The sequence below is a fragment of the Dromaius novaehollandiae genome, chromosome 10 (assembly GCF_036370855.1).
Source record: "Dromaius novaehollandiae isolate bDroNov1 chromosome 10, bDroNov1.hap1, whole genome shotgun sequence".
Classification (NCBI taxonomy): Eukaryota; Metazoa; Chordata; class Aves; order Casuariiformes; family Dromaiidae; genus Dromaius; species Dromaius novaehollandiae.
This window is the reverse complement of record NC_088107.1, coordinates 421,276-447,531: the sequence shown is the minus strand read 5'-3', so window position 1 is coordinate 447,531 and position 26,256 is coordinate 421,276. Positions and strand designations below refer to the sequence as shown.

General features: G+C 63.0%; 4 protein-coding genes across 14 annotated transcripts in view; 3 read left to right on the top strand and 1 right to left on the bottom strand.

Annotated features, from left to right (window-relative positions):
* The first annotated feature begins 526 nt into the window (after positions 1–526).
* Positions 527–3,825, top strand: HDDC3 (HD domain containing 3). 2 transcript variants are annotated; one of them, XM_064517780.1, is made up of 5 exons: positions 527–949; positions 1,212–1,709; positions 2,523–2,578; positions 2,658–2,898; positions 3,338–3,825. In XM_064517780.1, the coding sequence occupies exons 2-5, from the start codon at positions 1,598–1,600 to the stop codon at positions 3,622–3,624; spliced, it is 696 nt and encodes a 231-aa protein (XP_064373850.1). In that variant the 5' UTR covers positions 527–949; positions 1,212–1,597; the 3' UTR covers positions 3,625–3,825. The 2 variants fall into 2 exon arrangements, with proteins under 2 accessions (XP_064373850.1, XP_064373851.1); XM_064517781.1 differs by having other exon boundaries at positions 534–949; positions 3,639–3,825.
* Positions 3,826–3,866: 41 nt separating this feature from the next.
* On the top strand, positions 3,867–12,854 carry VPS33B (VPS33B late endosome and lysosome associated). 5 transcript variants are annotated; one of them, XM_064517775.1, is made up of 23 exons: positions 3,906–4,096; positions 4,344–4,424; positions 4,504–4,562; positions 4,876–4,925; positions 5,316–5,383; positions 5,630–5,675; positions 6,043–6,137; positions 6,578–6,682; positions 7,189–7,285; positions 7,597–7,674; positions 7,978–8,051; positions 8,527–8,613; positions 8,714–8,804; positions 9,050–9,124; positions 9,523–9,587; positions 9,693–9,747; positions 9,833–9,879; positions 10,189–10,321; positions 10,701–10,774; positions 11,414–11,515; positions 11,822–11,897; positions 11,974–12,090; positions 12,575–12,854. In XM_064517775.1, the coding sequence occupies exons 1-23, from the start codon at positions 4,001–4,003 to the stop codon at positions 12,652–12,654; spliced, it is 1,851 nt and encodes a 616-aa protein (XP_064373845.1). In that variant the 5' UTR covers positions 3,906–4,000; the 3' UTR covers positions 12,655–12,854. The 5 variants fall into 5 exon arrangements, with proteins under 5 accessions (XP_064373844.1, XP_064373846.1, XP_064373845.1 ...); XM_026120250.2 differs by having other exon boundaries at positions 3,907–4,096; positions 4,501–4,562; XM_064517774.1 differs by lacking the exon at positions 4,344–4,424 and having other exon boundaries at positions 3,867–4,096; positions 4,425–4,562.
* Positions 12,855–13,515: 661 nt separating this feature from the next.
* Positions 13,516–22,017, top strand: PRC1 (protein regulator of cytokinesis 1). Of its 3 annotated transcripts, none has more exons than XM_026120248.2 (14): positions 13,516–13,670; positions 13,815–13,947; positions 14,408–14,530; positions 14,895–15,128; positions 15,210–15,380; positions 15,644–15,793; positions 16,068–16,215; positions 16,366–16,502; positions 16,801–16,896; positions 17,080–17,226; positions 17,691–17,792; positions 18,184–18,294; positions 18,784–18,963; positions 20,575–22,017. In XM_026120248.2, the coding sequence occupies exons 1-14, from the start codon at positions 13,660–13,662 to the stop codon at positions 20,653–20,655; spliced, it is 1,824 nt and encodes a 607-aa protein (XP_025976033.2). In that variant the 5' UTR covers positions 13,516–13,659; the 3' UTR covers positions 20,656–22,017. The 3 variants fall into 3 exon arrangements, with proteins under 3 accessions (XP_025976033.2, XP_025976034.2, XP_025976032.2); XM_026120249.2 differs by having other exon boundaries at positions 17,691–17,801; positions 18,784–18,886; XM_026120247.2 differs by having other exon boundaries at positions 17,691–17,801.
* The window catches only part of RCCD1 (RCC1 domain containing 1), an 8,174-nt gene continuing 3,894 nt past the window's right edge, over positions 21,977–26,256 (bottom strand). For 3 of the 4 annotated variants that reach the window (XM_064517768.1, XM_064517770.1, XM_064517769.1), the window contains 5 exons: positions 23,306–23,427; positions 23,117–23,221; positions 22,837–22,989; positions 22,663–22,692; positions 21,977–22,386 (listed from right to left, as the gene is read on the bottom strand). In XM_064517768.1, coding sequence (XP_064373838.1) covers positions 22,244–22,386; positions 22,663–22,692; positions 22,837–22,989; positions 23,117–23,221; positions 23,306–23,427 — 553 coding nt within the window. In that variant the 3' untranslated portion in view covers positions 21,977–22,243. Of the gene's footprint in view, positions 22,387–22,591; positions 22,693–22,836; positions 22,990–23,116; positions 23,222–23,305; positions 23,428–26,256 lie in introns of all 4 variants that reach the window. The other variant, XR_010390870.1, reaches the window with a different exon arrangement.

The following is a 26,256-nucleotide window of genomic DNA, read 5'->3' as shown; positions in this document are numbered from 1 at the left end:
AGGGGCCTGTAGCCGTGATGCTGCACTCTGAGAACTGGTAACCACCCGAGGTCTCTGCCCAAGAGCAGGAGCATCCTATTTGCAGGGGCAGAGAAGAAAGTGGGTGGTTTCCAAGGAGCCCAAGGTTGATGCGCTGGGAGTTGGGAAGTGTGGGGAGTCTCATTCCTGCCATGCTGATCCCATGCTTCCGATGGCTCCTTCGGTTAGCCATGTCCAGCCCTTCCCCACAAAGCTCCACCGAGCCATGGTGGCCCTCCCCCACCGATGGTTTCTCTCTGCTTGTTGGTTCTGGTGACCCGGCTGTCCGGCTGTTTCACAGCCTTACAAGCAGAGGAAGGAGCGGGGGCAGAAGGGGCGTCTGTCCGAACGCACCGGGGGGCCGAGCAGCAGCGTGAGGAGCGTCAGGCCTCTGACCTCCTGTGCTACCGGGAGGGAGAGCCGTGGCTGCTGGCGCAGGAGGCTTGGTGTGACCAGCGCGGGATCGCTGTTGTCTGCTCCCGCTGACTCGAGTCCAGCACTGACCAAGTACCCGCTGGGGGCTTTGCAGAGCTGTTCCGCAGTGCCAGGCAGCTCCATTACCCACCCGCGAGCACGGGCGCCCCGCAGGAGGGGGACAGCGAGCGCTCACACGGCCTGTGCTCCGGCCCGGCCCGGCCCGCCCTGTCCCCGCTCTGTGCTCCGGTGGGGAAGCACCTTCTCCCCGTGCCCCCCGCGGCCTCTACTCGGGCTTCGTCCCGCTTCTGCGTCCTCCGAGCGCCTCCGGCGCCCGGGAGCCGCGGGGCAGCGGGAGGAGGCGCGGGGGGGGGCCGCGCTCCGCCCCGGCCATGGCGGCGCTGCTGCGGCGGGGGCTGCGCGGCGCCGCGCTCCTCGCCGGTGCCCCGCGGCGGGCGGCGGCGGCGCGGCCCGGGAGCCCGGAGCCGCCGGCCACGGCGCTGGAGGAGGCGGAGAGGTGCGGGCCGGGGGGGCCGGGGACCGGGGCGGGGGGCCGGGGTCGGGCCCGGGCGGCGCTCACGGCTGTGCCCGCAGGGCGCGGAGGCGGCGGACGGCGGTGCGGCTGCGGCGGCTGCGGCGGGAGCTGGGCCCGGAGCGCGGCGCGGCGCCGGGGCGCAGCCTGACGCGGCAGGCCATGGAGCAGATGCGGTGAGCGGGCGGCCGGGCCGGGCGGGCGCGGGGCCGCGGCGCGGGGCCGCTCACGGGCGCGTGTCCCGCAGGCTGCTGCGGCGGGAGCTGCCCGAGGAGTGGCCGCCCGAGCGCCTGGCCGAGGGCTTCGGCGTCAGCGCCGACGAGGCGCGCAGGGTGCTGCGGAGCCGCTGGAGCCCGTCGCCGCGGCGCGCGCAGCGGCAGGACGCCAGGGCGATGGGCGCCACCGGGACCGGGACCGGGACGGCGCCGAGGCCGGTGCCGGTGCCGCCCGCCGGCGGGGCGCGGGGCGGCGGCCGCGAGGTGCTGGCGCCCGACGGCAGCCTGCTGTACCGGCTGCCGCGGGGCCGGGGCGGGCCGGGTGCGGGGCCGGGCGCTCAATAAACGGCCGAACGGTGCCGCCTCCCGCCGCCGCGTTTCCGTGTTTCCCGTCGGGCCGCGCGTGCCGGCGGCGGCCATGGGCTCCGAGGCGGCGCGGCTGCTGGAGGCGGCCGACTTCGCGGCCGAGAAGCACAAGGCGCAGCGGCGGAAGGACCCCGAGGGCACCCCCTACATCAACCACCCCCTCGGTGCGGAGCCGCCCGCAGCCCCCGCCGCCCGCCCGCGGGAGCCCCCGCCGCCCCTCGGGCCGCCGGCCCTGCCGCCCTATCCTGCCCCGGCCCCCCCCGTCCTGTCCCGGAGCCCCGCCCGCTTGGGAAGGGCCCCCAGACCTCCCCGCTCCACCGGGCCCCTCCACACGGAAGCACCGGCCTCCCCCGGGAAAGAGCCCCCGGGATCCCCGTCCTGCCCCGGAGCGCCCAGGCCCCCCTCGTGCCCCGAAGCACTGCCCACCCCCGGGAAGGAGCCCCTGGGACCCCCCTCCTGGTCGGAAGCACTGCCCGCACCCAGGAAAGAGCCCCCGCATCCCTGTTGTGCCACAGAGCACTGCCCATCCCTGGGAAGAGCCCCCAGGACCCCCCTACTCCACCGGGACCCCTCCACCGACCGGCCCTGGGAGACAGCCGCCGGGACCCCCGTCCTGCCCTGGAGCAGTGCCCACCCCGGGAAAGAGCCCCCGGGACCCCCGTCCTGCCCCCGAGCACCAACCGGGAGGTCCCGGGAGCCCTCCCGGAGCACTGCCCGCCTCTGGAGGGGGTCCGAGACCCCCCCGTCCCGCAGCCCTGCCCGACGTTGGGCAGAGCCCCCCGAGCGCTGCCTGCCCCCCCGGGAGGCGGCCCCCGCACCCGCCCTCCACGGCACGGGAGCCCCCTCGCGCCGCCGGGGCTGTCGCCCTGTCCAGGGCAGCCCCACAGGAGCTGCCCCCCTGCGTGGCCCTCCCCCCCGGAGCTGCCCCCGGCTGCCTCCTCTGCCCCCTCCCCATCTCTCGGCTCTGTGCGCCGCAGGCGTCGCCAGGATTTTGGCCCAGGAGGCCGGCGTGACCGACATCGTCGTGCTGCAGGTAACGCGGCCCCACGCGCCCCCCGGGTCCCCTCCTCCCCCGCCCGGCTGGGCCCCGACCGTCCCTGCCCTCGCGCCAGGCCGCTCTCCTGCACGACACAGTGGAGGACACGGACACCACCTTCTCCGAGATCGAGGAGCGCTTCGGGGAGGAGGTGAGGCGCGTCGTGGAGGAGGTGACGGATGACAAGACGCTGCCCAAGGCGGAGCGCAAGCGCCTGCAGATCGAGCACGCGCCCGGCTGCAGCCGCAGGGCCAAGCTGGTGAAGCTGGCGGACAAGCTGCACAACCTGCGCGACATCAGCCGCTGCACCCCGGCAGGTAGCATGCCCCGGGGCCCGGCGGGCGGCAGCGTGGCCGCCGGCACCGCCACGCGCGGGTGCTGAGCCCGGCTTCAGCCGCAGCAGCTCCGCTCCGGCAAGACCCCGAGGGCGGGTGTTCCCTCAGCCCTCGCCAAAAACGCTGCGTGCGCTGCTCTGAGCCCCACGGCTGGCTGCGTTAGTGGGACCACAGCGGTGGTGTTAGCGGGAAGAAATCACTGTTTTCCCTCAGCTCCGGAGAGGGGAAGCGGGAGGGGATTTCCCCGGGGTTTCTCCGGGAGGTACAGACTCCGCGGCTCGTGGCGCAACCGAGTGGCCGGTTGATTCGCCGAGCCCGGGAGCGCTCGGCGGTGCCCGGGGGAGGGTTCAAGGAGCGGAGCAGCTCGCGGCAGCGCCGGGCCGCAGCTGGTTCACGCGCGGCGCCCTCCGCCCGCCAGCAGCGCTCCCCGCTGCGCCGCTGCTCCTCGGGGGAGCGCGTGGAGGACCCGGCAGCTCCGCAGCGGCCCGTGCTGGGACAGCCAGGCCCATCCCCTTCCGACGGGCGAGGAACGGGCCGGGCCCGGCACCGGTGCCGCCTCCTTCGCCGCAGCGACCCCGGGGGCTCGGCGAGAGCCTCCCCCGGCCTGGCCTCGCCTCCCCGCGGCCCCTCCCCCGTGCTGGGGCCCCGGGGGCGCTGCTGCGTGCCGGGGGGGCGGGGTCCCGGTGCCGGTGCCGGTGCCGGTGCTGACGCGCCCCCCGCAGGCTGGTCGGCGCAGCGCGTGCAGGAGTACTTCCGGTGGGCGGCGCAGGTGGTCGGCGGCCTGCGCGGGACGAGCCCGCCGCTGGAGGCGGCGCTGCAGCAGCTCTTCGAGGAGCGCGGCGTGCTGCTGTGACGGGCCGGGCCGGGCCGGCGGCCCCGCGGCGGCGGCAATAAACGAGCGAGTCGTCACCGCTGTGTGCTCGTGTCCTTGGGGCGGGCGCCGTCGGTTCCGGCCGCGCGTTGCCATGGCGCCGGGCGCTTCCGGTGCGCGGGGTTCGCCTTCCGGGTCGGTCCGGCGGGGACGGGTCCGGCGGGGGCCGCGGCCGCGCGGCGCCGTTCCGGGGCGGCGCCGCTGCCGCCCGCCATGGCCTTCGCCGGGCGCCGCGACGCGCCCGAGCCGCCCGACTTCGCCATCCTCAAGCGGCTGGCGAGGGACCAGCTCATCTACCTGCTGGAGCAGGTCGGGGCGGCGGCGGCGCGGGCCGGGGCTGGGCAGAGGGGGCGGTGGGCCCGGGCGGGGGTGTCGGGCCCGGGCGAGTGGCGGAGGTGGTGATCGGCCCCGGAGCGGCTCCCCGGGGTGGAGAGGCCCGGGGGACGGTCGGGGGCAGTGGAGGGGGCCTGGCCCGGGGGCAGTTGGGGGCGGTGGAGGGGACCCGGGGCAGTCGGGGCAGCTGCTGGCCCCCCCCGCCACGCCCGCACGCCCCCAGCTCCCCGGCAGGAAGGACCTGTTCATCGAGGCCGACCTGATGAGCCCCCTGGACCGCATCGCCAACGTCTCCATCCTCAAGGTACCGCGGGGGCCGCAGGCCGGCGGGCTCGGTGCCCCAGCGCTGCCCCGCTGACGGCCCCACGCTCTCCCTGCAGCAGCACGAGGTGGACAAGCTGTACAAGGTGGAGAACAGGCCCACCACCAGCACCAGCGACCAGTGAGTCCTCCAGCACTGGGGGTACTGGGTGCTGGCCCGCACAGCCTGCAGCCTTGCCAGCTGCCGGGCAGAGCACAGCAGCACGTGCTGGTCCCAAGCATGGCTGCAAACCAGAGGGGTTTGCAGAGCAGGCAGGAGGAAGCAAAGGTGACGGGTCTGGGTGCAGGGGCCTCTTCCAGCTGTGGATTTGCTTCCCCTGGACCAGAGGGGTCTCAGTGCAGAGATGCTGGTGAAGAAAAGGGGCCTGGGAAGGCAGGGCTGGGCACTGAGGGTTTCCTGTCTCACTCCGCTCTGTCGCTCTGTGCGAGCACAGGTTCTGCTTCCTCGTCCGGCCACGGATCAAGACCATGAAGTACATTGCTGGTGAGTGCACAGGGCCTGCTGGGTGGCTGTCTGTCACCTGCTGCCAGGGGGTAGGACCTCGGCTCTGGGCTGAGATTCGGGGTACCACTGCCTGGTGGTCTGTGCTGGGAAGGTCAGGAGTGATGTACGGGCCTAGGGAGCATCCCGCGCTGCAGTGGACTGGGGGGTTTGGTGCTCTGCATTGCAGGTACCAAGCAGGCTCAAGAAGGGCTTTCAGTGAGCCCGCACCCTCCGGAGCCTGGCCCCGCACCCAGGGTTTTGCTTTCTGCATGGTGCGTTTCAGGTCCTCTGAGATCCGGGGACCCCAGACCTCGTCGTACAAGAGAAATTGTGCCAGTTTGGGTTGATGGATGGTTTCAGGTCTGGTTAACCCAAGTCTTTTGTCTGCAGATATTGTCAACGCTGATAAGGTGGCAGGCAGGAGCCGGAAGTACAAGATTATCTTCAGCCCCCAGAAGGTCAGTCTGGCTGCTCTTTCCTGCCAGTTACCGCCGTAGGTTCCCAGTCGAGTCTTCATGCCTTCCACTGCTGTTACTAAAACTAAAAGTTCTTAGTTTCTTACCTGTAACAATTGAACTGAAACAAAATGTTGCAGTGTCTGGGAATGAGACAGTCACATCTACTACCAGGAGACCTTGGTCTGCACTCTGTGCAGGTGGTGCAGGAGCCTGGCTGATTGCTGAGGGTCTCTTCTTGTCTTGCAGTTCTATGCTTGCGAGATGGTGCTGGAGGAAGAGGGTGTCTTTGGTGGTGAGTGGGACTGGGGTGCCTGGCCTCCGCTCCTCTTGCCCCGACGGCTGGCTCACGGTAGCTCTGACGTCGCAGAGCTGTGGTGGTGGGATCCCATGTCCTGGCTGGGCCCCGAGTGTGGCCGGGAAACAGCAGGGTCCCATGAGCCCGAGTGCCTGCCTGTGGGGAGGAGCGCACGTGCCCCAGTGTCCGCATCTTCCCGGGGAGGAGAGACGGCCCTGCCCTGCCTCAGTACAAAGAGAGGGATCCCTCTGAAAGGCCTGATCCCTGCGCTGTCTGACCTGTCCATCTGAGGAGCTGTCATAATTCTTGGGGCCGTTTCTGTCGAGCATTGGGTAACTGTTGCCTTTTTCTGTCCCAAACTCAGATGTGACCTGTGATGAATGGTCCTTCTACCTGCTTCCCCTGGACGATGACATCATCAGCATGGAGCTGCCTGAGTTCTTCCGTGACTACTTCTTGGTCAGTGGGACAGTTCTGCTGGGACACTGCCCTATGGGATCACAGCCTTTCCCTCATTTGTGTCTTGGGCCCAGGACCCAGAAGAGCTCTGTTCAGAGAGCTGATACATGGCATGTCTTGCTCGGTCCTCTCAGCCCTTTCTGCAGGCCTTCGTCTACTGTTCCAGGGTGGCTACTGCCTCAGCTGGCTGCTCTGATGGGTTTTGATGCCTTCCCTTCTCCACACACCTGCACACCAGCCCCTGTGCTGGCCCCTCCTCTGGTCACTCCTGAGCAGGCTTTGGGGAATCCCTGCGTGTTTCTGTGCACTTCCTTCCTGGAAGCCAAGCCCTCGGCCTGCTCCATCCCCAGTCCAACTCCAGCCGAGGTCCCTAACGTACACAGATGTTTCCCAGACAGCCTGCCCGGACTTAATCCCCAATGTTCTTCTGGTCCCTGCAGGAAGGAGATCACCGCTGGATCAACTCTGTTGCTCGAGCCCTGCAGTTACTGAACTCGCTGTACGGGCCTTTCAGCAAGGCTTATGGGATTGGCAGGTGTGCCAAGGTACTGTCATGCTGCGGAGCTCTGCCTGGGCTTGGGGCCGGGCCTCTCTCTGGTCCCCGTATGGGGTACAGTTTGCAGGGGATCAAAACCAATCAGCCACGTAGCATCCGTGTAACCCCAGAGGTCCAGGATACTTCTGCCTCTTCACAGACAGTTCTGGGGTGTTCAGTGTGTCTGCAGGAGAGGTCCATGTTGTCCCACATCTCCCAGCCAGTGCTGCATGTGCCCAGATTGTGCAGGTTGATGCTGAGGCAGTGTCTGCAGCTTTTGAGGTGTCTAGGAGTGCCCCGTGCCCTGGCTCGGGAGAAGTGTTTGCACTCAGCTTCTTGTTGTCTGGTTTTGAGGCCTGCTGCATTCATTTTTTCTCTAGGGACCATCTTAGACTATGTTCTGGCTGGCGTGCCCACAGCAGCGCATGGAGGGGCTGGTGCTGGGGCAGCCGTGCCCCTTAGTGGGTGCCTGGGACTGGTCTTTCGAAGGCCCTGACATGCTCATTCCCCCCACAGATGAGCTATGAGTTGTGGCGGGACCTGGAGGAGGAGAGTGAGGGCGACAGTCAGGGCAGGAAGCCTGAGATTGGCAACGTCTTTCTCATGGACAGAGGTAGGGGCCTGGCACGGGCAGCTGGAGTGAGGAGGGGCAGCAGGTTCGGGGCCTGGCAAGGAGGGAGCAGTGTGGGCCGGCAGCTCCATCAGAGAAGGATGCCCAGTTACGTGGCGCAAGGAGAGGACCTGCTGGCTCTGGGTGTCATCAGGAGGCTTGGGGCAGCCAGAGGTGGTGGTAGAAGCTGTGCAGGGCCAGCCAGCTGTGGGAGACGGAGACCGTGGGTAGGGGTAGGTGTGAGGAGCAGGAGAGCAGCTTGCTGGGTGAAGACCAGGAACACACCAGCCCGTGCACTGCGGTTCTCGTTGCAGACACAGACTACGTCACAGCGCTGTGTTCCCAGGTGGTGTACGAGGGGCTGGTGGACGACACCTTCCGCATCAAGTGTGGTAGGTCACAGGAGGAGGCGATGGGGCAGCAAAGGGCCCTGCAGAGTGTGTAGCGAGGGTCCTTCTGGGGCTGTGCCTTGCGTTGTCAGACCAAAGGCCTGTGTGCTACAGCAGGAGCTGTTCCCCATAGGGACAGTCGTCGTGCTGCTGGATGTTTCTGGAAGTTGTCTGCAAGGACAGCCCTTGGTCTGACCGAGCTGGTGGACAGCTATTGCCCTTCCCCAGAGCCTTTTGCAGCCAGGTGGACATGCGCAGGGGTGTTGGCAGGGCTGGGGCAAAGCACCTCTTTGTCCTTCTCTGCAGGGAGCGTGGATTTTGGGCCAGATGTCACCTCTTCTGACAAGAGTATTAAGGTGCTACTAAACTCCCAGGACAAGGTGAGTCCTGTCCAAATGCCTCAGCTGTGGTGGGTCCCTCCAGTGCTCCCTGCCCACCCAGCATGAGGAGGAGGCTGACTGGGGCTATCTGCTCCTGGAAGCCCTCAACAGGGAGCAGGGGGAGACCAGGTGCTGCTGGGCCTCAGGGGGCTGGTTGCGAGAGAATGGGTACAGAGACAGGAGAAGCATGGTCTGCAGACAGCTCAGCATCTGTGAATGCCAGGGTCCCTGTCTGCTGCCCTGCCTGTTTTGTGCCTGCCGGTTGGTATTTTGGGGCCTGGAGGAGGGCGTCTGTCTGCCCTGGCAGGGATACCACCTCATCTCGCTGTTGCTCAGGGTGCTGATAAGCGCTGGCTCTGAGTCCTGTTGTGCTTTGGCTGAGCTGTGACTGGTGGACCCTGCACTCAGCCCGCACTCAGCCCAAGGGAATGCAGGGCCGTGCCACGCTGTGACTGCTGCGGTATTCTCGTTGTAGGTCTTCAGCCAGATACGGAATGAGCATTTTTCCAGTGTGTTTGGCTTCCTGAGTCAAAAGTCACGTAACCTGCAGGCGCAGTATGATGTGAGTGTAGGGCCTGCTTGGCCCATCACCTGAGTGTGCGAGACTTCCCGCGGTGTCCCCCCGTATCCAGGCACCTCCCCAGACACTCTTTCTTCCACAGCGGCGCCGTGGGATGGACATCAAGCAGATGAAGAACTTTGTCTCCCAGGAGCTGAAGGGACTAAAGCAAGAGCATCGCCTGTTGAGTCTGCGTAGGAACCAGAGCTGGGGCAGCGGGGAGGGAGAGGCCTTGGGCTGCTGCACCTGGTCCCTGGGCTCCAGGGAGGAAAGTAGGGGTGTCTCCAAGGCCTTGCTAGTCCCCGCAGGAGCAGATGCTCTGAGCAGTGGGCAGGGTTAGCAGAAGCTGTCAGTACATGAGGATGTCGGTACTGGGGAGGGCCAAGCTACATGAAGAGCCTGTATGCCTCCAAAGTGGTGGTCTCTCTTGGCTGTGCAGATATCGGTGCCTGTGAGTCCATCATGAAAAAGAAAACCAAGCAGGACTTTCAGGAGATGATCAAGGCTGAACACTGTGAGTGTCCCGCATCTAATGCTACCCTTTGTCCCAATCCTCACTTCCCTACCCTCCACTCCGACCCATAGCCTCACTAGCCCCAAGTCTGGGCTGCCCCACAGCCTAGGTGCTCCTCTGCGTGACTGCAGTCCTTTGAGACTGTTTGTACTGGGGGAGTTGTGAAGCCCTGTCCTCACAGGGCCAATGCACAGTGCGGCAGAAGGCCCAGCATCACGGGCCTCCCCTTTCCCTGAGGCGCAGGGAGGGGAGCTGAGCCCAGGTTCTGCCTCGCTTGGCTGGTGAGAGCTCTGGATCTGAGGCTCTCTGTGCCCCTGTGCAGAGCAGCATTGCCATGTCCCGTGGGGTGCTCAGCCCAGCCCTGGGGGTGAAGTAACTCTGCCTCTTCCCCCCAACAGCTCTGCTGGAGGGTTTTGACATCCGTGAGAGCACCAGCTTCATAGAGGAGCACATTGACCGGCAGGTGAGACTGTACTGAGCTGGAGGGGCAGGCTGCTCTTGCCACCCTGCCCCAATGTGGAGGGAAGGGGGCCTGGGCAGGCTGCTCACGTCGCCTGTTCCCATGCAGGTGTCCCCCATTGAGAGCCTGCGCTTGATGTGCCTCTTGTCCATCACGGAGAACGGTGAGGTGTCTGCTGGTCAGGGAGGGGCAGCATGGGGGGCCCTCTGGGCCTTGGTGCTGAGCTCTCCCTGTGGTGCTCCCCACAGGTCTCATCCCCAAAGACTACCGCTCCCTGAAAACCCAGTACCTGCAGGTGAGTGTGTCTGGGGGCCGAGCAGGCTCCCAGCGGAGCAGTCGCTGGGTGGGCCAGGACTTCCTCTCCCTGCGTGCTCCTCGCCTTGAGGCACCGGGCAACAGCACTCCCCGGAGACGCTCAGGCTGCCTCTGTAGGGCAGCCTGGAGCAGAAGTGTTAGCCCTGTCTCCCTGAGGTCAGCACAAGCCGTGTGCCCTGCCCTCTCCTGCTCTCTCCCTGCTGGGTTGCTCTAAGCAGCCTCCCTGGCCTCCCGCACACCCCTGCTCACCGCTGGGGCTTGGCGCTGATCCCACTGCCCCCTTTCCTAGAGCTACGGGCCTGAGCACTTGCTGACCTTCCACAACCTCAAGCGCATCGGGCTGCTGACTGAACAGTCTCCTGGAGAGACCCTGACCGCTGTGGAGAGCAAAGTCAGCAAGCTGGTCACAGACCGAGCCGCAGGTGAGAGCCAGGCTTCTCTCTGCCCCTCACGTGCCCTGGGAGCCTGAGCTGCGGGGAAGCTCGGAGGGGCAGGCAGTCATGGAGACCTGGTGTTTCATGATCTGCGTCCCGGAAGCCCACGGCAAGCCCGGGTGCCCCAGGCATGGAGCACATCCCCAGAGGTGCTGCCCCAGCTGAGCCCGGGGCTGCTACAAACAAGGCCACTGGCTCTTCCCCTGGGGGTGGCAGGACTGGGAAGCACTGCTGCCCCTGCTCTTCCAGAGACAGGTGCTCTGCACCGTGCCTCACTCTACCCTGCCTGGAGCTGGGAGTCTCCAGCTCCTGCCACTGGAGATGAATCCCAAGGCTCTGAGCCATTTCTCCTTGCCTTGTTTTCCAGGAAAAATCACAGATGCGTTTAATTCTTTGGCCAGGAAGAGCAATTTTCGAGGCATAAGCAAGAAGTTGGGGTTGGTATGTCCTGAGGTTGCTGGCCTGCTGCTCTGTCCACATATGCACTGTTCACAGAGGGGTCTGGCTGGCCTGTGACTCTGCCTGGCTCTGAGAGTTCTGGGCTCCCCAAGATCCTGGCAGCCAGGGACACGCTCACTTCACAAGACAACCAGAGCTGCTTCTCTCCTGGACACCAGGGAGGCTGCAGACTTTATGATCTGCTGTGTCCCTGGGCTCCAGCTATGCAGTGAAATGCCAGGTGCTCCAGTCAAAGGATAACCCCTGTGCAAACTGCCATGGCCTCGTACTGCCTGCTGTGAACACCCTGGTCTGCTCTAGGAGCAATGCTGGGTGTCTGCCTGCTCGCAGGAGCTGTGGGGAGGTGGCTGCCTGGCGCTGTGGGAGCGGCACTGTGCCCTCTCGGTTCTGGGGCAGTGGAGAGGTGATGTCTGCATCTCTGGCACTCAGTCTGATGCATAGTCCACCATGCCATGTATTTGCCTGATCTTGAGCTGTTGGTGGCCGGGGAGGAGGGACAGGAGATGGGGACACAGGCTTGCTTTGAGTGTCTGTCTCTCCTCATCAGCCTATGCATCTGATGTGGCAGGTGAAGCTCAGAGCAAACTGCTCGCACACCCTGAGTAATATGTGTCTCTGTAGATTCCCCGGGTGGATGGAGAGTATGACCTGAAAATGCCACGGGATATGGCATATGTTTTCAGTGGGGCCTACGTCCCCCTGAGCTGCAAGATCATTGAACAGGTGAGTCTGTCTGCCCTTAGCTGCAAGTCCTCCCTGAGGAAAGTCCTGCCTCCCTCGTGAGCCTTAGCCCAAGTGCCTCTGGTGTCCTTGTAGGGGGTCTGAAGGATGTTCCTCTGCCCAGGGCTGGGCCTGGACGTGCTGTTCTGGTTCCCATATGGAGAGGCATGGCAGTATTCATCTGCTTGTTTGGTGCCTTCCTTCCGGGCCAAGTAGCCTGGGGTCTGACTCTCTGAGATATGCCTGGTGTATTTGCTGTGCGTGGCTCTACTGTTCCTAGCCTGCATCCCCCTGTCCATCTCTTTCTAGGTGCTGGAGCGCAAAAGCTGGCTGGGCCTGGAGGAAGTTGTGCGCCTGCTCAATGGCAATGAGTTTTCTGTTACAGGTAATGTCGGCACTTGGGGCTCCTGGGGTGGGCAGGCCTCAGGCTGGTCAGGTTAACAACACTCTGCTCCTTCCAGAGAGTGCTGTGGAGGACAGCCCCGCCTGGGAGTCTCAGCGCATCATCCTCGCAGTCTTCTTAGGAGGCTGCACCTTCTCTGAAATTGCTGCTCTTCGCTTTTTGGGGAAGGAGAAAGGTACGGACCATAGTGGGCTGCTGCCCTTTGCCATTGGAGTGCTGGAAGCAGTCCTGCATCAGGGCAGGGAGCATACAAGAGCAGGTGCTGCCTCTGATCACGGTAAGAACTCACTGTGATCACGCAGGATAAATCCAAGCAGTTAAGGATACTTCACATCAGCAGTGGCTAAGACATAATCCCCCCTATCCTCTTGCGCTAAACCAGTGCCCTAATTCCCTGAGGAGAAACTGGGTGGGTTAAAATCGTGGGCTGTCTCCCAGTCTGCTGCTGTGGGGAACAGGCACGCCTAGGGCAGGTGTAAACCCGGAGAGGGAGAGCAGTATCAGGGAGGCAGGCAGTCACCCTGCCCCGCAGTCACCCTGCCCCGCTGCCACCTCCGTGCTGCGGCTCCAGCTTTCGGCTGCTGCCTGCTGGGGACTGCTGCAGCCCAGGGTAGCACAGGGGGGCTGGCTGCAGGCTTGCAGGGTTTCTTCCGTTGCAGGGTACAAATTCATCTTCTTGACAACAGCAATTACGAACAGCGCGCGGATGATGGAGGCCATGATCGAGACAAAGGCCTGAGGCTGCGCCGGGTCGCCGTGGGACGGGGGGGAAGGCTGGGGGTGAGAGGAGCAGACTGGGCAGTGCCCCAGCCGGCGGAGCGCGCCGGGCCTGCAGGCCGGGCTGGGCAGGGCTGGGGGGGCGGCTGTCTCTGAGGACGGGGGAGGCTGCTGGCCACAGCCCCGGCACTGAATAAACTGCACTCGTGCTCGAATACGCTGCACTCGGCTCCGGCGTGGCTTGGCTGGGCTCTGCGGGCCGGGGGCTTCGGGGGCCGGGACAGGGCACAGCTCTGGGGGCGGCAGGATGTGGGGGGCCGGGCCCCAGGTGGGAGAGGGGGGCAGTCTGGAAGGGGGGTGTCCTGGTGTCCTGTCCCGGGGGGGGACCATGCCCAGGTGGGGTTGAGCCAAGGATTCTTTGGGGTGGGGTGGGAGGAGATGGGGGCCAGGCCCTGGGGGGGGCTGGGGGGGTCCTGACGGGAAGGAGACGCCATCCCCGTCCCCTATGTGGGGCTGGGGGGGGCCTGTCGGGGGGAAGACGTCGTCCCCGTCCCCTATGTGTGGCTGGGGGGGGGGGGGGGCGCCCCCGTCCGCGCGCATGCGCACCGCCGCCCCGGCCTCGCCCAGGGAGGGGGCCGGCTGCAGTGCGTAGGCGCCCTGTGGCGCGCCGGGACGAGGTCACGTGGTTGCTGTCAAATTCTGGGCGCGCGGCCGGAGCTCGGTTACGTTTCATTCGGTAGGGCTCGCCTCCTTGCTGATTGGGCGAAAGCCTGCGGAGCATTTCGCAGCCATTGGCTGGAGCCTCGCTTGGGGCGGGATCGGCCGCGACGGTGGCCGGCTGGGAGAGAAGAGTGAAGCAAAGCGCGATTCTCCGTCGGGGCGCGGCTGGGGCGGGGCTCGAGCGGCGGTTGTAGGCGTGGCGCGCCGTGACGCGATCGAGCCCGGCAGCCAATGAGCGTCTGCGGGAGGCGAGTTTGAATCGGCAGTGCCGGAGCGAGGCCGTGAGGAGCGGAGCGGCGCGGCTGCGATGAGGAAGAGGTGAGGGGCCGGGGGCACCCGGGGAGCGGGGCCGGCCGTGGTGGGGGGCACCCGGGGAGCGGGGCTGGGGCTGGGCCGGTGGCGGGGCTGGGGCCGGGGCCGAGGCCGCGGCCGCTGACGCCCGCTGCGCTCCGGTGCCCGCAGCGAGGCGCTGGCGGCCGAGGCCGTGTCCTGCCTGAACCGGGCCCTGGTGGCCCTGCGGGACATCTGGGAGGAGATCGGCATCCCCGAGGAGCAGCGCCTGGAGCGCACCGACGTCGTCAAGAAGCACATCAAGGTGAGGGGCTGGGCTGGGGGTCCCGTCCCGTCCCTTGGCCCCCTGGGGTGGGAGGGGCAGGGGGGGCCCCGGCCCGTCGGTGAGCCCCGCGCTCCTTCCCTCGCCCTTGCCCTGGCCCCATGGGGCTGGAGCCGCATGGCGTGAGCTGGCACTGAAGTGCTCTCCTGGGGCCCTGGGACCGGGCCGTGGGAACGAGCCCGTTAAGGTCTAGCGGGAGCTCTGGGAGGTCCCTGCTTGTGTCAGCAGTACCCAGGGATGTCCCTGTGCTTGTGCGCTGCTCCTGAGCTGCTCTGTCCTCCTGGGCACTCGCCTCTGCCTGCTGCTTTCCCCCTCTCTTTCCGTGCTTGGCTCTCGGTGGCAGTCCTTCAGTTGTGGTCTGCCGAGTGTGCCCCGTCCCTGTGTGTTCCCCTCTCGCTCCCTACCCCCCCGGCCTGCCCCTCTGACCGAGCCTGCGCTGCAGAGCCTCCTGGACATGATGGTTGCAGAGGAGGAGAACCTGAAGGAGCGTCTCTTGAAGAGCATTGCCCTGTGCCGGAAGGAGCTCGACACCCTTTGTCGGGAGCTGCAGCTGGACCCCTTTGAGGTAAGGTGTTGCCTTATTCCTAGGATCTTGTTGGTAACAGACTTCTACTGCCTGGTCTCTGCCCAGGTGCTTCAGTGAGGCCTGAGCTCACAGAGCAAATTCCTGCTCAAAGCCACTCTTTCTGAAGCTTGGTAGAGTCAAAGGTCTTGCAGCTTCTTGCAGGGCAGGTGTTGGGAGACGGTTGCAAGGTCAAGTATCTTGCAGCATCTTGTTTTGTGTATTGTTGCTGGACTTGCACCGGCCTTGGGAGCATATTGTTCAAAATCAGGGCTTGTATCTCACCCCTTCACTTAAGAAGCCCTAGCTACGTGTGTTGAGCCTACGACAGTTAAGGAGCAGAGTGCTGATTTCTGGACTCTTCTAGGCAGAGGAGGAAAGTACCATTCTGCAGCTGGAGAAGAATTTGCGCACCCGTGTGGAAGTGATGCTAAAGCAGAAGAGGGATAGGAAGCAGGAGCTGAAAACCCTACAAGAGCAAGACCAAGACTTGTGTGACATTCTTTGCACAACTCCATTCTGTATTGACAGCAACGCTGTGCCCAGCCTGGAGGAGCTGGATCGCTACAGGCGCCACTTGGCCTCTCTGACTGCTGAGAAGGTAGGTGAAGAGGGACCGAGGATGTTGCTGAAGGTGCCGTGACAGGGAGCTCTCTGGCTTCTAACGCCACTCTGCCTCCAGGAGCGAAGGCGAGAGGAGTTTGTCAGCACCAAGCAGCAAATCATCCTCTGCATGGAGGAGCTGGACCACACCCCAGACACCAGCTTTGAGCGGGATGTAGTGTGCGAGGATGAAGAAGCCTTCTGTTTGTCCACAGACAACATTGCTGCCCTCCAAGATCTGCTGCAGCAGGTGTGTTTCTGAGGCAGTGTTACCTGCTGTGGCTTACAGGGCTGTGGAGGCCATCAGTGGGTGCTGACGGCAGTTAGCACCTGTAAAACAAAGTGCAAAGCATAACTGCTCTGTTTCCAGCAAGCTTATGTGTTAGAGGGCCCTTGCAGCACCTTTGGAAGGGGATCTTGGCATGTGAGCAAGTGGCTTTGCTGGTCACAGTACATTTGTGTCCCTCGGGACTGGGCTGCTCTTGTGCTGATCCTGTGCTTTCCCTGCTGTAGCTGGAAGCCCGACGATCCCTGAATGAAGCGGTGTGCGCAGAGCTGCGCTCCAGAATCCTTGCACTTTGGGAAAGGCTGCAGATTCCTGTGGAGGAGAGAGAATCTTTTACAGTGCATATGACTGGATCTAGAGCCAAAACCAGGAAAGCTGTAAGGAACATCCTATGCCCTTTGGAAGGGGGTGGCAGGGGAGCAACAGCTCTGGGCTCATATTTCTTTTTCCTCAGCTAGAGTAGAGGAGGAGTTTCCAGTAGTAAAGTGTAATGTGAGCAGGCCAAATCCTGCCCTCACAGGTGGAGGAGCTCAGGGTTGTGCTGGTGAATGGCTCATATTAGAAAGTGGTCTATGCAGAAGGTAAATCCTGGTCTGCTTCTCCTCTGCTTGTGCTGCCTTCCCTGAATGTGTGCTCTCTTCTTGTTGGCAGCTGCAGTTGGAAGTGGACCGTCTGGAGGAGCTGAAGCTGCAGAACATGAAGGCTGTGATTCAGGCAATCAGGGCAGAGCTGGCTGACTACTGGGACAAATGCTTCTATAGCCAGGAGCAGAGAGATGTCTTCAGCCCCTATTACGATGGTGTGTGCTGACTCTTCTTGTTTGTCCTCCCCTTTGGGAGGTGCAGGCTGTCTGTCAGCAGGCCAGCTACCGAAAGGGACTGCTCTGCTCCTTGCAGAGGGGTGGGAATCCTGGTTGCCCCTCCGTGAACATCCTGTTGTATCTCTCCAGAGGACTACACGGAGACCCTGCTCCAGCTCCACGATGCTGAGGTGGGGAAGCTGAAGCATTACTACGAGACACATAAGGATCTGTTTGAGGCTGTCCAAAAATGGGAGGAAAGCTGGAAGCTGTTTCTGGAGCTGGAGGTATCATCGAGGCAGGAATGTGTTCTGTGGTTGGGGCATGCACAGTGCCACTCCAGAGTGTGAAGCGCTGCTGGGAGAGGCCAGGGAAGCAGTATGAAGCCGTAGCAGGTTGATGAGGGAATGGGTGCTGTGTGCTGTACCTGGAGCACCGGTGTGATCCGTGACGAGGAGTTTGCCATGCAGGGGCCTAGCACAAAGTGGTGACTTCCTCCAGGTCTTATACCCTGGGGGGTGTATGTTGGGCTCTGAGACTGGGCTGCGCGCTTGGCGCTCTCCTGATCTCCCTTCTGTATACCAGAGGAAAGCAACCGATCCCAGTCGCTTTGCCAACCGTGGGGGGAACCTGCTGAAAGAAGAGAAGCAGCGAGCAAAACTGCAGAAGACCCTTTCCAAGGTAGGCTCGGCCTGGAGAGGGGGAAGCTGTGGTCCCTGATAGGACTACCTAGTGCTGACAAAGGAGAAGTGCAGCGCTTAGGGATATCTTTGGGCTGTGGAGATGCCACCCTCCTGAACATGAGCATCTCTGAGGGGTGCTGGCAGCAGCTGTGTCACATGCTGCCCTTGTGTCCTGATCCAGTTGCAGGAGGAGCTGGAGAGCAGGGTCCAGGCCTGGGAGCAGGAGCGTGAGGAGGCCTTCCTGGTGAAGGGGCAGCAGTTCATGGAGTATGTGACAGAGCAGTGGCAGCTGTATCGCCTGGAGAAAGAGAAGGAGAAGCAGGAGAGGGTGAGTGTGAAGCTGAACATGCTGCCTCCTGGCCTGGGGGAGCCCTCTGCCTTGACCCTGTACTGGAGGGTGGCCCAGGTCTGAATGAGTGGGGAGAAGTGCTGCAGTTGCAGCTTCCCTGTCAGCTGCTGCCAGGAGCTCTGTAAGAAATGTGGCATCTTCTCACTCTCTGCCCATAAATGGCTCCATATGCAGTGGCCTTTCTTAGCCAGTGAGATTAGTTTCCATTGCTGTTGATGTTTGTGTGTTGAGCCCCTTTCTTGGCTCCAGATGTGCCAGGAGTGCATTTTGGCTCTAGATACCTGCAAATCTCCAGTGAAATATGTGTACTTTACTGTACCACAAACTGGCTGCTAGTGGAGGCCTTCTCCTGGTACTGAGTGGCGAGTGGGCACTTCAGTAGTGTGTGGCTGGCTCTGTGCTGGTCACGCGTCCTGGTTTGTAAGTGCAGTTCTCTCATGCAGCACCTGAAGAAAAGCCGCCAGATTGAGGCAGAGATGATGTATGGAAGTGCCCCGCGGACACCCATCAAGCGTCGGGTGCTTGGCCCCCACACGCCTGGCAAAGTAAGGAAGGTAAACTGTCTGTATTGAGCAGCCCAGACAGGCTGAGCCCTTCGGGCTTGGCCAGGACCCTGCTAGGAGTTCGACTGTGCTGTTGCTGGGCAGCACCCTAAGGAAAATGGTTCTTAGAGCTGTTCCTTGTCTCCTCAGTCTTGCACACAGACATGCAGGGATGGGTTCAGGGCTGTTGTGACAGTGCAATGGAAGCAGGGGTAGGAACTGGACTATGGACACTTGTGTTCTCCATGGGGACAACTACACTTGCCACACTGGTGTTCTGGGGCCCAGCTGCACGTCCTCGGAGGCTCTGTACAGTACTTCCACCTTGGTGTCCTCGGTGTGGGGCAGCCAGGGGCTTCCCTCCCACGGTGCTCGTGTTCTGCTTTCCCCTCAGCTCAACGGCACTTCCATCTCCAGCGCCACACCCAACACCACGGTTCGTTCAGCTTTTGGGGGAACTCTCTACCACTCGCCAACATCTCGGCTACCACCCTCTGGAGGGAAGGTGAGGAGCTCTGCCGGGGGAGCCCCTGTCCACAGGGTGGGTTGGGGAGGGGACAGGTGAGCTGGGATGCAAAGCGGCACAGCAGCCAGAGCTCTGCTCCTTTCTCCCAGCTCACCTGCCAAACTCCTGGGATGCAAAAGCCACTTTGTCAACAGCCTGCTGCACTGGGTTGCTTGCAGGATGTTTCTGGGACCAGCACTGTCAGGGAGGAAGGGAGGGTGATAGCAGAATTCAGGAAATCTCCCTCCAGCTCTGACTTCTAGTTTACTTCTGTTCCTCTGTGCCAAGTCTGCAGCTTGGGGAGGCCTTCAAAATGCAGGTGTGGTACTACCTGTATCCCGGATTAGAACCGGGCCCTCGCCCATGGAGGAGGGATTTCTGGAACTTGAAACTACAGCAGAGAGTGATAGTGCAGCCAGCATAGCTCTCCTAGACTGGACACGCAAATCAAACAGAACTAACTGGTGCTTGTTCCCGTACTTTGGCCAGGCTGCTCGGACCCCCAGCCGTGTGGCTGCGAAACCTCCTCGGCCAGGACACAAGGAGCGGAACAAGGAGAACATGTCCCAGCTGAATGGAACCACCCTGAGCGGTGGGTGCACCCCCACAGCCCCTGCCCAGCGTAACTACAGCATTAATTCTGTTGCCAGCACCTATTCTGAGTTTGCGGTAATTCACCTCTTCTAAACACACCTCCCCCTCACTGGGCAGCACAAAAAGGGCATGCTCCCCCTTCCTCCCAGAGCTCCCCACAGGGCTGAGCTGTGCACGGGGCTCCGGGTGTCCCTGCGCAGAACGGCTGCTCCTGCCAGCGCCCACGGCACCAGATCTGTTGGCTCCTTGTAGAGAACTTAGCAATGAGGCTGGCGGCTGAGGCCAAGCGAGTACTGCTCACATCACATGGAGGTCCTGAGCAGCTTAGTGGGATAGAGACATAAGCAAAAGAGAACACACTCTTCTGTCTGGGGCATCTCCCAGTGCCGTACCTAGCCAGAGGTGCTGGCACTACTGGTGCCAGGTCTCTTGGAACAGCCTGGCTGCAGTGATGCAGCTGCTTGCTTGAGCAACTGGAAACAGACCCATCTCAAGAGAAGTCCCCCCTGAGGTCCAAGTCACTCGATGCAGTATGTCTCGCAGGGGTGACACGCCACAGCCTTTCTGATGGGCTGCAGGACAGTGGCCTGGGCAGCTGGCAGGAGCGGCGTTCTGTCGCTGTCCTAACTCGGTCAATGGGAGACGGGGGGAGGTTCTTCCGGCTGCCCAGGAGCTGGAAGCTTTGCCTCGCCTGTGCGTACCCATCGGGTGCATACTCATGCAGGAGGACTCTGCTCTCAGCTCAGCCTGTGAAGGCACCCTTTCCTGCTGGCCTGTTTGAGGTGCGCTGGGTGAGCAAAGCCAGGGAGTTCCCACCCGTTTTGCAGTTCCTGCTCACCTCCACTGAGGAGAAGCGAGGCCGTGTGCCTCCGTGTGCTTGGGTGCTGCCAAAGGGTGCTCTGCTGATGGACAGGGCTTTCCTTGCCCATGGCTAGCTGGAGGTCTGCATTAGTGGTCTCTGTCCTTCTGTTAGGACTGGCCAAGCCAAGGCTTTGATGCTTTTTTGACAGGAGAAAGTCGCAAGCATCCCTTCTTTGTGGCAGTTAAAGCTCATGCATGGAGTGCAGTGTGCATCTAGGGCTTGCTGAGGGTTTCCAGGCAGCCAGGCCTTGATCCCACACTCATGGACACCTCTAGGGAGTGAGGGCACTGGTTTGTGAGCCCAGCATGCTCTGCTCGGCTGGAGGCAGGTTCCTCCTCACTGTTCCCTTCCCCTAGCGCGAGGCATGGCTGTCCTTGTGCTCACATGCTGCGTGTCCTGTGGCTCAGGGCCTGCCTATTCGCTTTCCTGCTGCTCTAAGGGAGACCAAATCGTGCATCTCTGCCCTTTGGAGCTTTACAGTGTGAGCCTGATCTCTGAGCCAGAGAGTGTTTCTGAGGCTGATGACAGTGAAAGCTGCCAGCTGCAGAAGGGAGGGATGTGCTTCTCACCATAGGGCTGTTTGGGCAGCGGATACTCTGCCTCTGGGAGGCCTAAGGGTTCTGACTCCCTCTCCTGGCACTTCCCTGCCCTCTCCTGAAGCAAGAGCGGGTGGGAGCATAAACAAACCAGCAGGAACAGCTCGGCTGCCCTCCTTGGCCTGGAACGGCTGCAGCTTCCCCCAAGGCTCCAAAACAACGACGCTGACCTTGCTGCCGCCTGCCCTCGGTCGCTTCATCCCCATCTTCCACTTCTTGTTTTCACAGCGCGAACTTTCAAAGGCTTCCAGGTGTGACACTAGCTCCCGCATCCTGAACTCCACCACCACTACCAACACCTACTGCTGAGGCGTGACCTGTGTGAGGTTCCGGCTGTCTGTAGTCATAGTGAGTCGCTCTTCTGGCAGAGTGCGATCACAGCTGTCTGTGCCCAGACCCAAAGCACACGGTGCTGTAGGCTTAACTTTTAACTAGTCCCAGATGTTACTCTGCAAGCCTGGCTTCCTGCAGGGTTAGGGGGATGTAGCTACCTGCCAGGATAGGGTATGAAAGGGACACTTTTTAGAAACTGCTTTTATTTGAGGAACTCTTGCAAATATTTGAGATTAAAGGTTTGAGTACGCTGTCTTGTTGGGGTAGCACAGCAGTGGGTGCTGGCTTTGCTGCAGGGGGACCTTCTGCAGCCTGGCTGGGGCTGGGGTGAGTGTTGGTGCTAGGTCAGAGGGGCTCTACCTTTCTGAGCATGCTGTGGGACAGACGGGACCTATTCGGGGAGAGCTGGCCTCAGTCTCTCATCCCAGTTCTTCTCTCCATGTTTCTGTAGCTATTTTCCACCATGATCTTCCCCGCAGCACAGCAGGCTTGTTTGTAACAGGTTTCTTTAGCAGCAGGTAGCTAAGGTTTCTTTAGCAGGCTCTGCTGTGCCCAGCATGCTGTGGGTGCGTGACGGGCTCACCCTGTGCTGCAGGCTGGCCTCGGGGTTGAGCCAAGCAGCTTCCCCCAGCTCTGAGCCTGGGGTGCCTGGAGGGAACAGCAGCGCGCTCCGCAGCAAGCCAGCCTCCAAGGCTATCCCCAGGGAACCGTGCTGCCCCAAGGTGGCAGAGGGAACCATGCGGTATCAGCTATCCCCAAGCTCTGCATGCAGCGGAGCTGGTGGTAGGGGGTGCTTGAGCTCCTGTTGCTAGCACAGGTGGCCTTCTCCCCCCCGCCTTGAGAAGGGGCAGCTTGTGACAGCTCCAGCATGTTCTCCATACCACCCAGGGCTCCCAGCTGCCCTCCCCTGCTCTCTGCTCCAGCGAGGAACAGCAAGCCTCCTGCTTCTGTGGTACTACGAGCACTGGGCCCAGCTGCTGGCAGCCTCTTTGCACCTTTGTTAATGAAGCTCTGTATATATGTTTGTCTGTCCCTGATCAGCATGACTAATTTGCACCATGTTATCACTACAGTCCCCCACTGCTGTTATTTATTCCCTGGGTTCCGTCCCCTTGCTCTGTAACTCTGTATATACCATTTATGGGAATAATGCCTATCTATGTATATAGCTGCTGCTGGTTGTGTCGGTATGTTGGGGGGCCCGAAGGCTGCTCGGGAGTGGCCCTGTGTGTCTTAGCAGGGGGAGAGGAAGACTGGAGCAGCCCTCTGAACGCAACATGAGGCATGACCGCAGCTGTGTTATGAAAAAGGAGATGTAATAAATAAATTCAGTCCTTCCCTCTGTGTTCTGTAGCGCTACAGCTGAGGCTGGGTCGGGCAGCATCCCCCGCTCCAGGGTGAGCTCAGTTCAGTGTGATGGGGAACCCAGCTGTCATCTCCCTCTGTGAAGGTGGCAGAGCAGCCACCAGGACCAGCCCTGGTGGCAGGGCAGGAAGGTGGTGTCATCCTCCACCCCTGTGCCTGCAGCAGTCGCCCCACGGGCTGCTTTGCAGGAGCAGCTGCCTCACTCCTCCAGGACGCACACGTAGGTGGTCCAGGGCCCGCACACCACGTCCTCAGCCCGCAGCCCCTTGGCTCGGAGGTAGTCCACGCGCCGCTGCTGGTCGGAGCTGGCGTTGTCCCCGTGGCCCAGCTGTCCGTATTTACCTGGAGACAAAAACCAGTCACTCTGTGATGGAGGCGTTGGGTCCTCTGCTCATGTAATATAGCAGTTTCCCCAGGGCTTTTGATGGGTGGACTGAAATGTAAAAGCAGCACAAATGGCTGCAGCCAGAAGCTGGTGAAAATATTCTACTATAATAACTGAGAACGATAAAATTTAAAAAATCACGATATAAATAATTGCACCTACAGTAAGTAACTGGTAAAATGAAAATCAGTCCAAGAAGCACGCTACAGTCACGGAGCAAAGGCATCACTCACCCCAGCCCCAGGTGTAGAGAGCACCATCTCCTGCAAGCGAGACAGCGGGGATGAGCTGGTGTCGGCTCTGCCAGCGCGCGGGGCTGCGGGTCCGGCCCCGGCCGGGCTCCCGGGGACGGTCACAGCCCGGGGACGGTCACTGCCCGCGCGGGGCAGCGGGAGCCGGGCACTCACGTGTGACGGCGGCTGTGTGCCGGGAGCCGCAGCCGACCTTGCTGACCTCCAGGTCGTGGGGGAAGTCCAGCAGGGCCGGGAAGGCCTGGATGGAGATGAACTCGGCACCCTCGGCGCCCGGCTGCTCCCGCCGGGGCGTCAGCTCGGCCTCGCCTGGAAACCAGCCGGGCCCCGGCGCCCGGTGGGAGATGGGGCCAAGCCAGGGCCGCCCGCGGGGCCGGAGCCCCCCACTCTGCCTGCGGCTGGGCACCGCCGCCTCCCCGCCCGGCCGCGGCCTCACCTGCACCGGCGCCCTCGGCCTGCGCCCGTTCCTCCGCCAGCGCTTTGGAGGGCAGGGCCAGCTGCCCGGACTCGTTCCAGCCCCACACGTAGAGGTCGCCGGCCTCTGCAGCGGGAGGGGCTCAGCATCGGCCCCAGCGCGGCTCTGCCCGCCCGCGCCCCCCCCCCCCCCCTTCCCGCAGCCCCTCACCGCTGACGCTGGCCGAGTGCCAGCCGCCGGCCGCCAGCTCCCGCATGGGCACGCCGGCCAGGGCCTCCACCAGCCGCGGCTCCGGCTCCGGCTCCAGCACGCCGTGCCCCAGCTGCCCATGCCTGCGGGGGGGGCATGGGAATGGGGGGGGGGGCTGCCCGTGCCCCCGCCCCGGCCAGCCCCACGCGCAGCCCCGCGCACCCACGTCCTGCAGCTGTGTCCACCCCGCGCACCCACGTCCTGCAGCCTGAGCCCCCGGCACCCTGACGACCTGCCAGCCCTTGCACCGGGTCTGCAGCTTGCAGCCATGGGGCGAGCAGAGCATGGGATGGGCCCAGACACCCTGCAGCGTGGGAGGGGAACGGGGGCTCAGCATGACCCCCCCCCCCCCCCCCCAACACACACACACACACACCCCCCCCGTGCAGCGCGGGTGCAGCGTGTCCTGATGACACGCAGCCCGGGCGCGCAGGAAGGTGCAGCCCTGCACCCGCTGCCAGGCAGTGCTGGAGGTGAGACCGACACGGGCCAGGCCTGTAGTACCGGCATCGCCGCACGCACGCAGCAAGACTTCAGCATGATTAACGGTAGCACAGGGACTACGTGCAGCCCTGTGCTGCCTGCCCGGAGCACAAGTGTGCGAGTAGCGTTATACTACACAGGCCGTCAAGCACGATTTACTAGCGTGTGTGTGTGTGTGTGTGTGTGTGTGTGTGTGTGTGTGTGTGTGTGTGTGTGTGTGTGTGTGTGTGTGTGTGTGCGCGCACGCCGTGCGGATGCATCGCTCAGCACCGCCGTGTCTGGGCTCAGCGCGGTGCCAGGGCTGGAGCTGGGTGACCCCGTGGCGGCAGGGCTGGGCCCGTCGGCCAGGCGCAGAGCAAAGCAGGCAGCGGGGAGCAGAGGGGGCTGCAGTGTGTGCGTGTGCGTGTGCGTGTGCGCGTGTGCGCGTGTGTGTGTGCGCGTGCGTGTGCGTGCGTGTGCGTGTGTGCGCGCGCACGTGTGTGTGTGTGTGTCTGTGTCTGTGTCTTTGTGTATATGTGCGTTCGTGTGTGTGTGTGTGTGTGTGTGTGTGTGTGTGTGTGTGCGCGCGCGCGTGCGTGTGTGTGCTCGGCCAGGCGCACACCGAGAAGCTCACACACTGCGCGGAGCAAATCAGGCCGGGGGGGGGGGGGGGCGGAGGGGGCTGCACTAGCAGGGAGACTCTGTGTGTGGTGTGTGTGTGTGTGTGTGTGTGTGTGTGTGTGTGTGTGTGTGTGCGTGCGTGTGTGTGTGTGTGTGTGTGTACGCACGTGCATGCGTATCCCCAGACCGGGGTTTTTGGGGGGGGGGGGGGGGGGGGGGGGGGAAACGACACAGACACCGAGACGGGGAAACCAACAAGTGTAACAGGAACGAAAGCCCATTAAATCGGGGCCTGAGAGCGACCCACTGCTGGTGCGTCACTGACAGGCTTCTTGCGGGATGTCCCCAAAGCCTGTGACACCCAGCACCACATCCTGCGCGTGAGTCAGCAGCGCTGCAAGGAGCAGCCGTTGCTGCTACCATGTGTATATTTTTTTGTGTGTGCGCGTGTTTATACACACACACACACACACACACACACACACACACACACACACACACACACACACACACACACATGCACGCATGCACGCATGCACGCGCGCATGCACAGCCTGGCTCTGCTAGGAGGAGCAGCCAGTCCCGGCCAAGAGGGGGGGGGGGGGGGGGGGGTGACATCCCTGGTGTCCAGCACCTCGGTGGGCTCCAGCCAGCCGGGACTGAGCTGCCGTGGCCTTGGCAGAGCTGCTGACCAGGGCCGGTGGCTGGGACGCATGGGAGTGCGGGGCACAGGGATGGGCTGGCACCTGGAGCCGAGGGGCGCACCCAGGGGTGGGGGTGTGTGTGCGCGTGTGCATGTGGGGGGGGGGGCGGGGGGGGGGGGTGCGCGTGTGCATGTGTGTGTGTGCGTGCGTGTGTGTGTGTGCATATATGTGTGTGTGTGTGTGTGTGTGTGTGTATGCACGCGTGCGTGTGTGTGTGTGTGTGTGCGCGCGTGCATGTGTGTGTGTGTGTGTGGTGTGCGCGTGTGTGTGTGTGCATATGTGTGTGTGTGTGTGCGCGCGCGTGCATGTGTGTGTGTGGGGGGGGGTGTGCGTGCGTGCATGTGTGTGTGGGGGGGGTGTGCGCGCGCGCGCGTGTGTGTGTGGGGGGGGTGTGCGCGCGCGCGCGTGTGTGTGTGTGCGCGTGTGCATATGTGTGCGTGTGTGTGTGTGCATATATATGTGTGTGGGGGGGGGGGGGTGTAGCGGGGCCACTGCACCCCCCAGCACAGGCGATGCAGGAGGGCAATTGGGGCCGGACTCGCACCCCAGCGCCCCTCTGCCCCGCACCCCAGAGCCTCCCCCGTGCCCCCGTCCCCACACCCGCAGCGCAGGCCCGCAAAGGCGGACGGACTGGTGCCCTGGCGCAAGCCCTGCCTCGGGGGGGGGGGGGGGGGGGGGGGGGCACAACGGGGCTGCGGTTCCATAGTAACTGTATGTAACCAGTAAGAGTTCAGTTATTAAGGGTAGCTCAATGGTTATGTCCAAGTGTGAAGAATAACAGGATTATGAAGGAACAACAGCGGTGTGTTTGCTGGGGAGATTACTGCTCATTACTGGTCATTACTGGTCATTACTGGTCATTACTGGGCACTGCTCATGCACCCTGCTCATTATCGGTGCTGTGCTGATTGATCAATCGGCAGCAGTGTCTGAAAGCAGCTCTGCGCCAAGCCCACGAGCTGAAGGACGTCACACTGAGGTGGCCCCGGCCCCCCCATCCCCCTGCAGGCCCTTCTGTCCCCATCCCCCCCCCCCCCCCGCCGCCGCCCCGGCCATCCTCCCTCGTGCCCCCAGCGTCCTCCTGGCAGCCCCCCGGGTCTGCTCGCGGCATGGCCACTGCAGCCG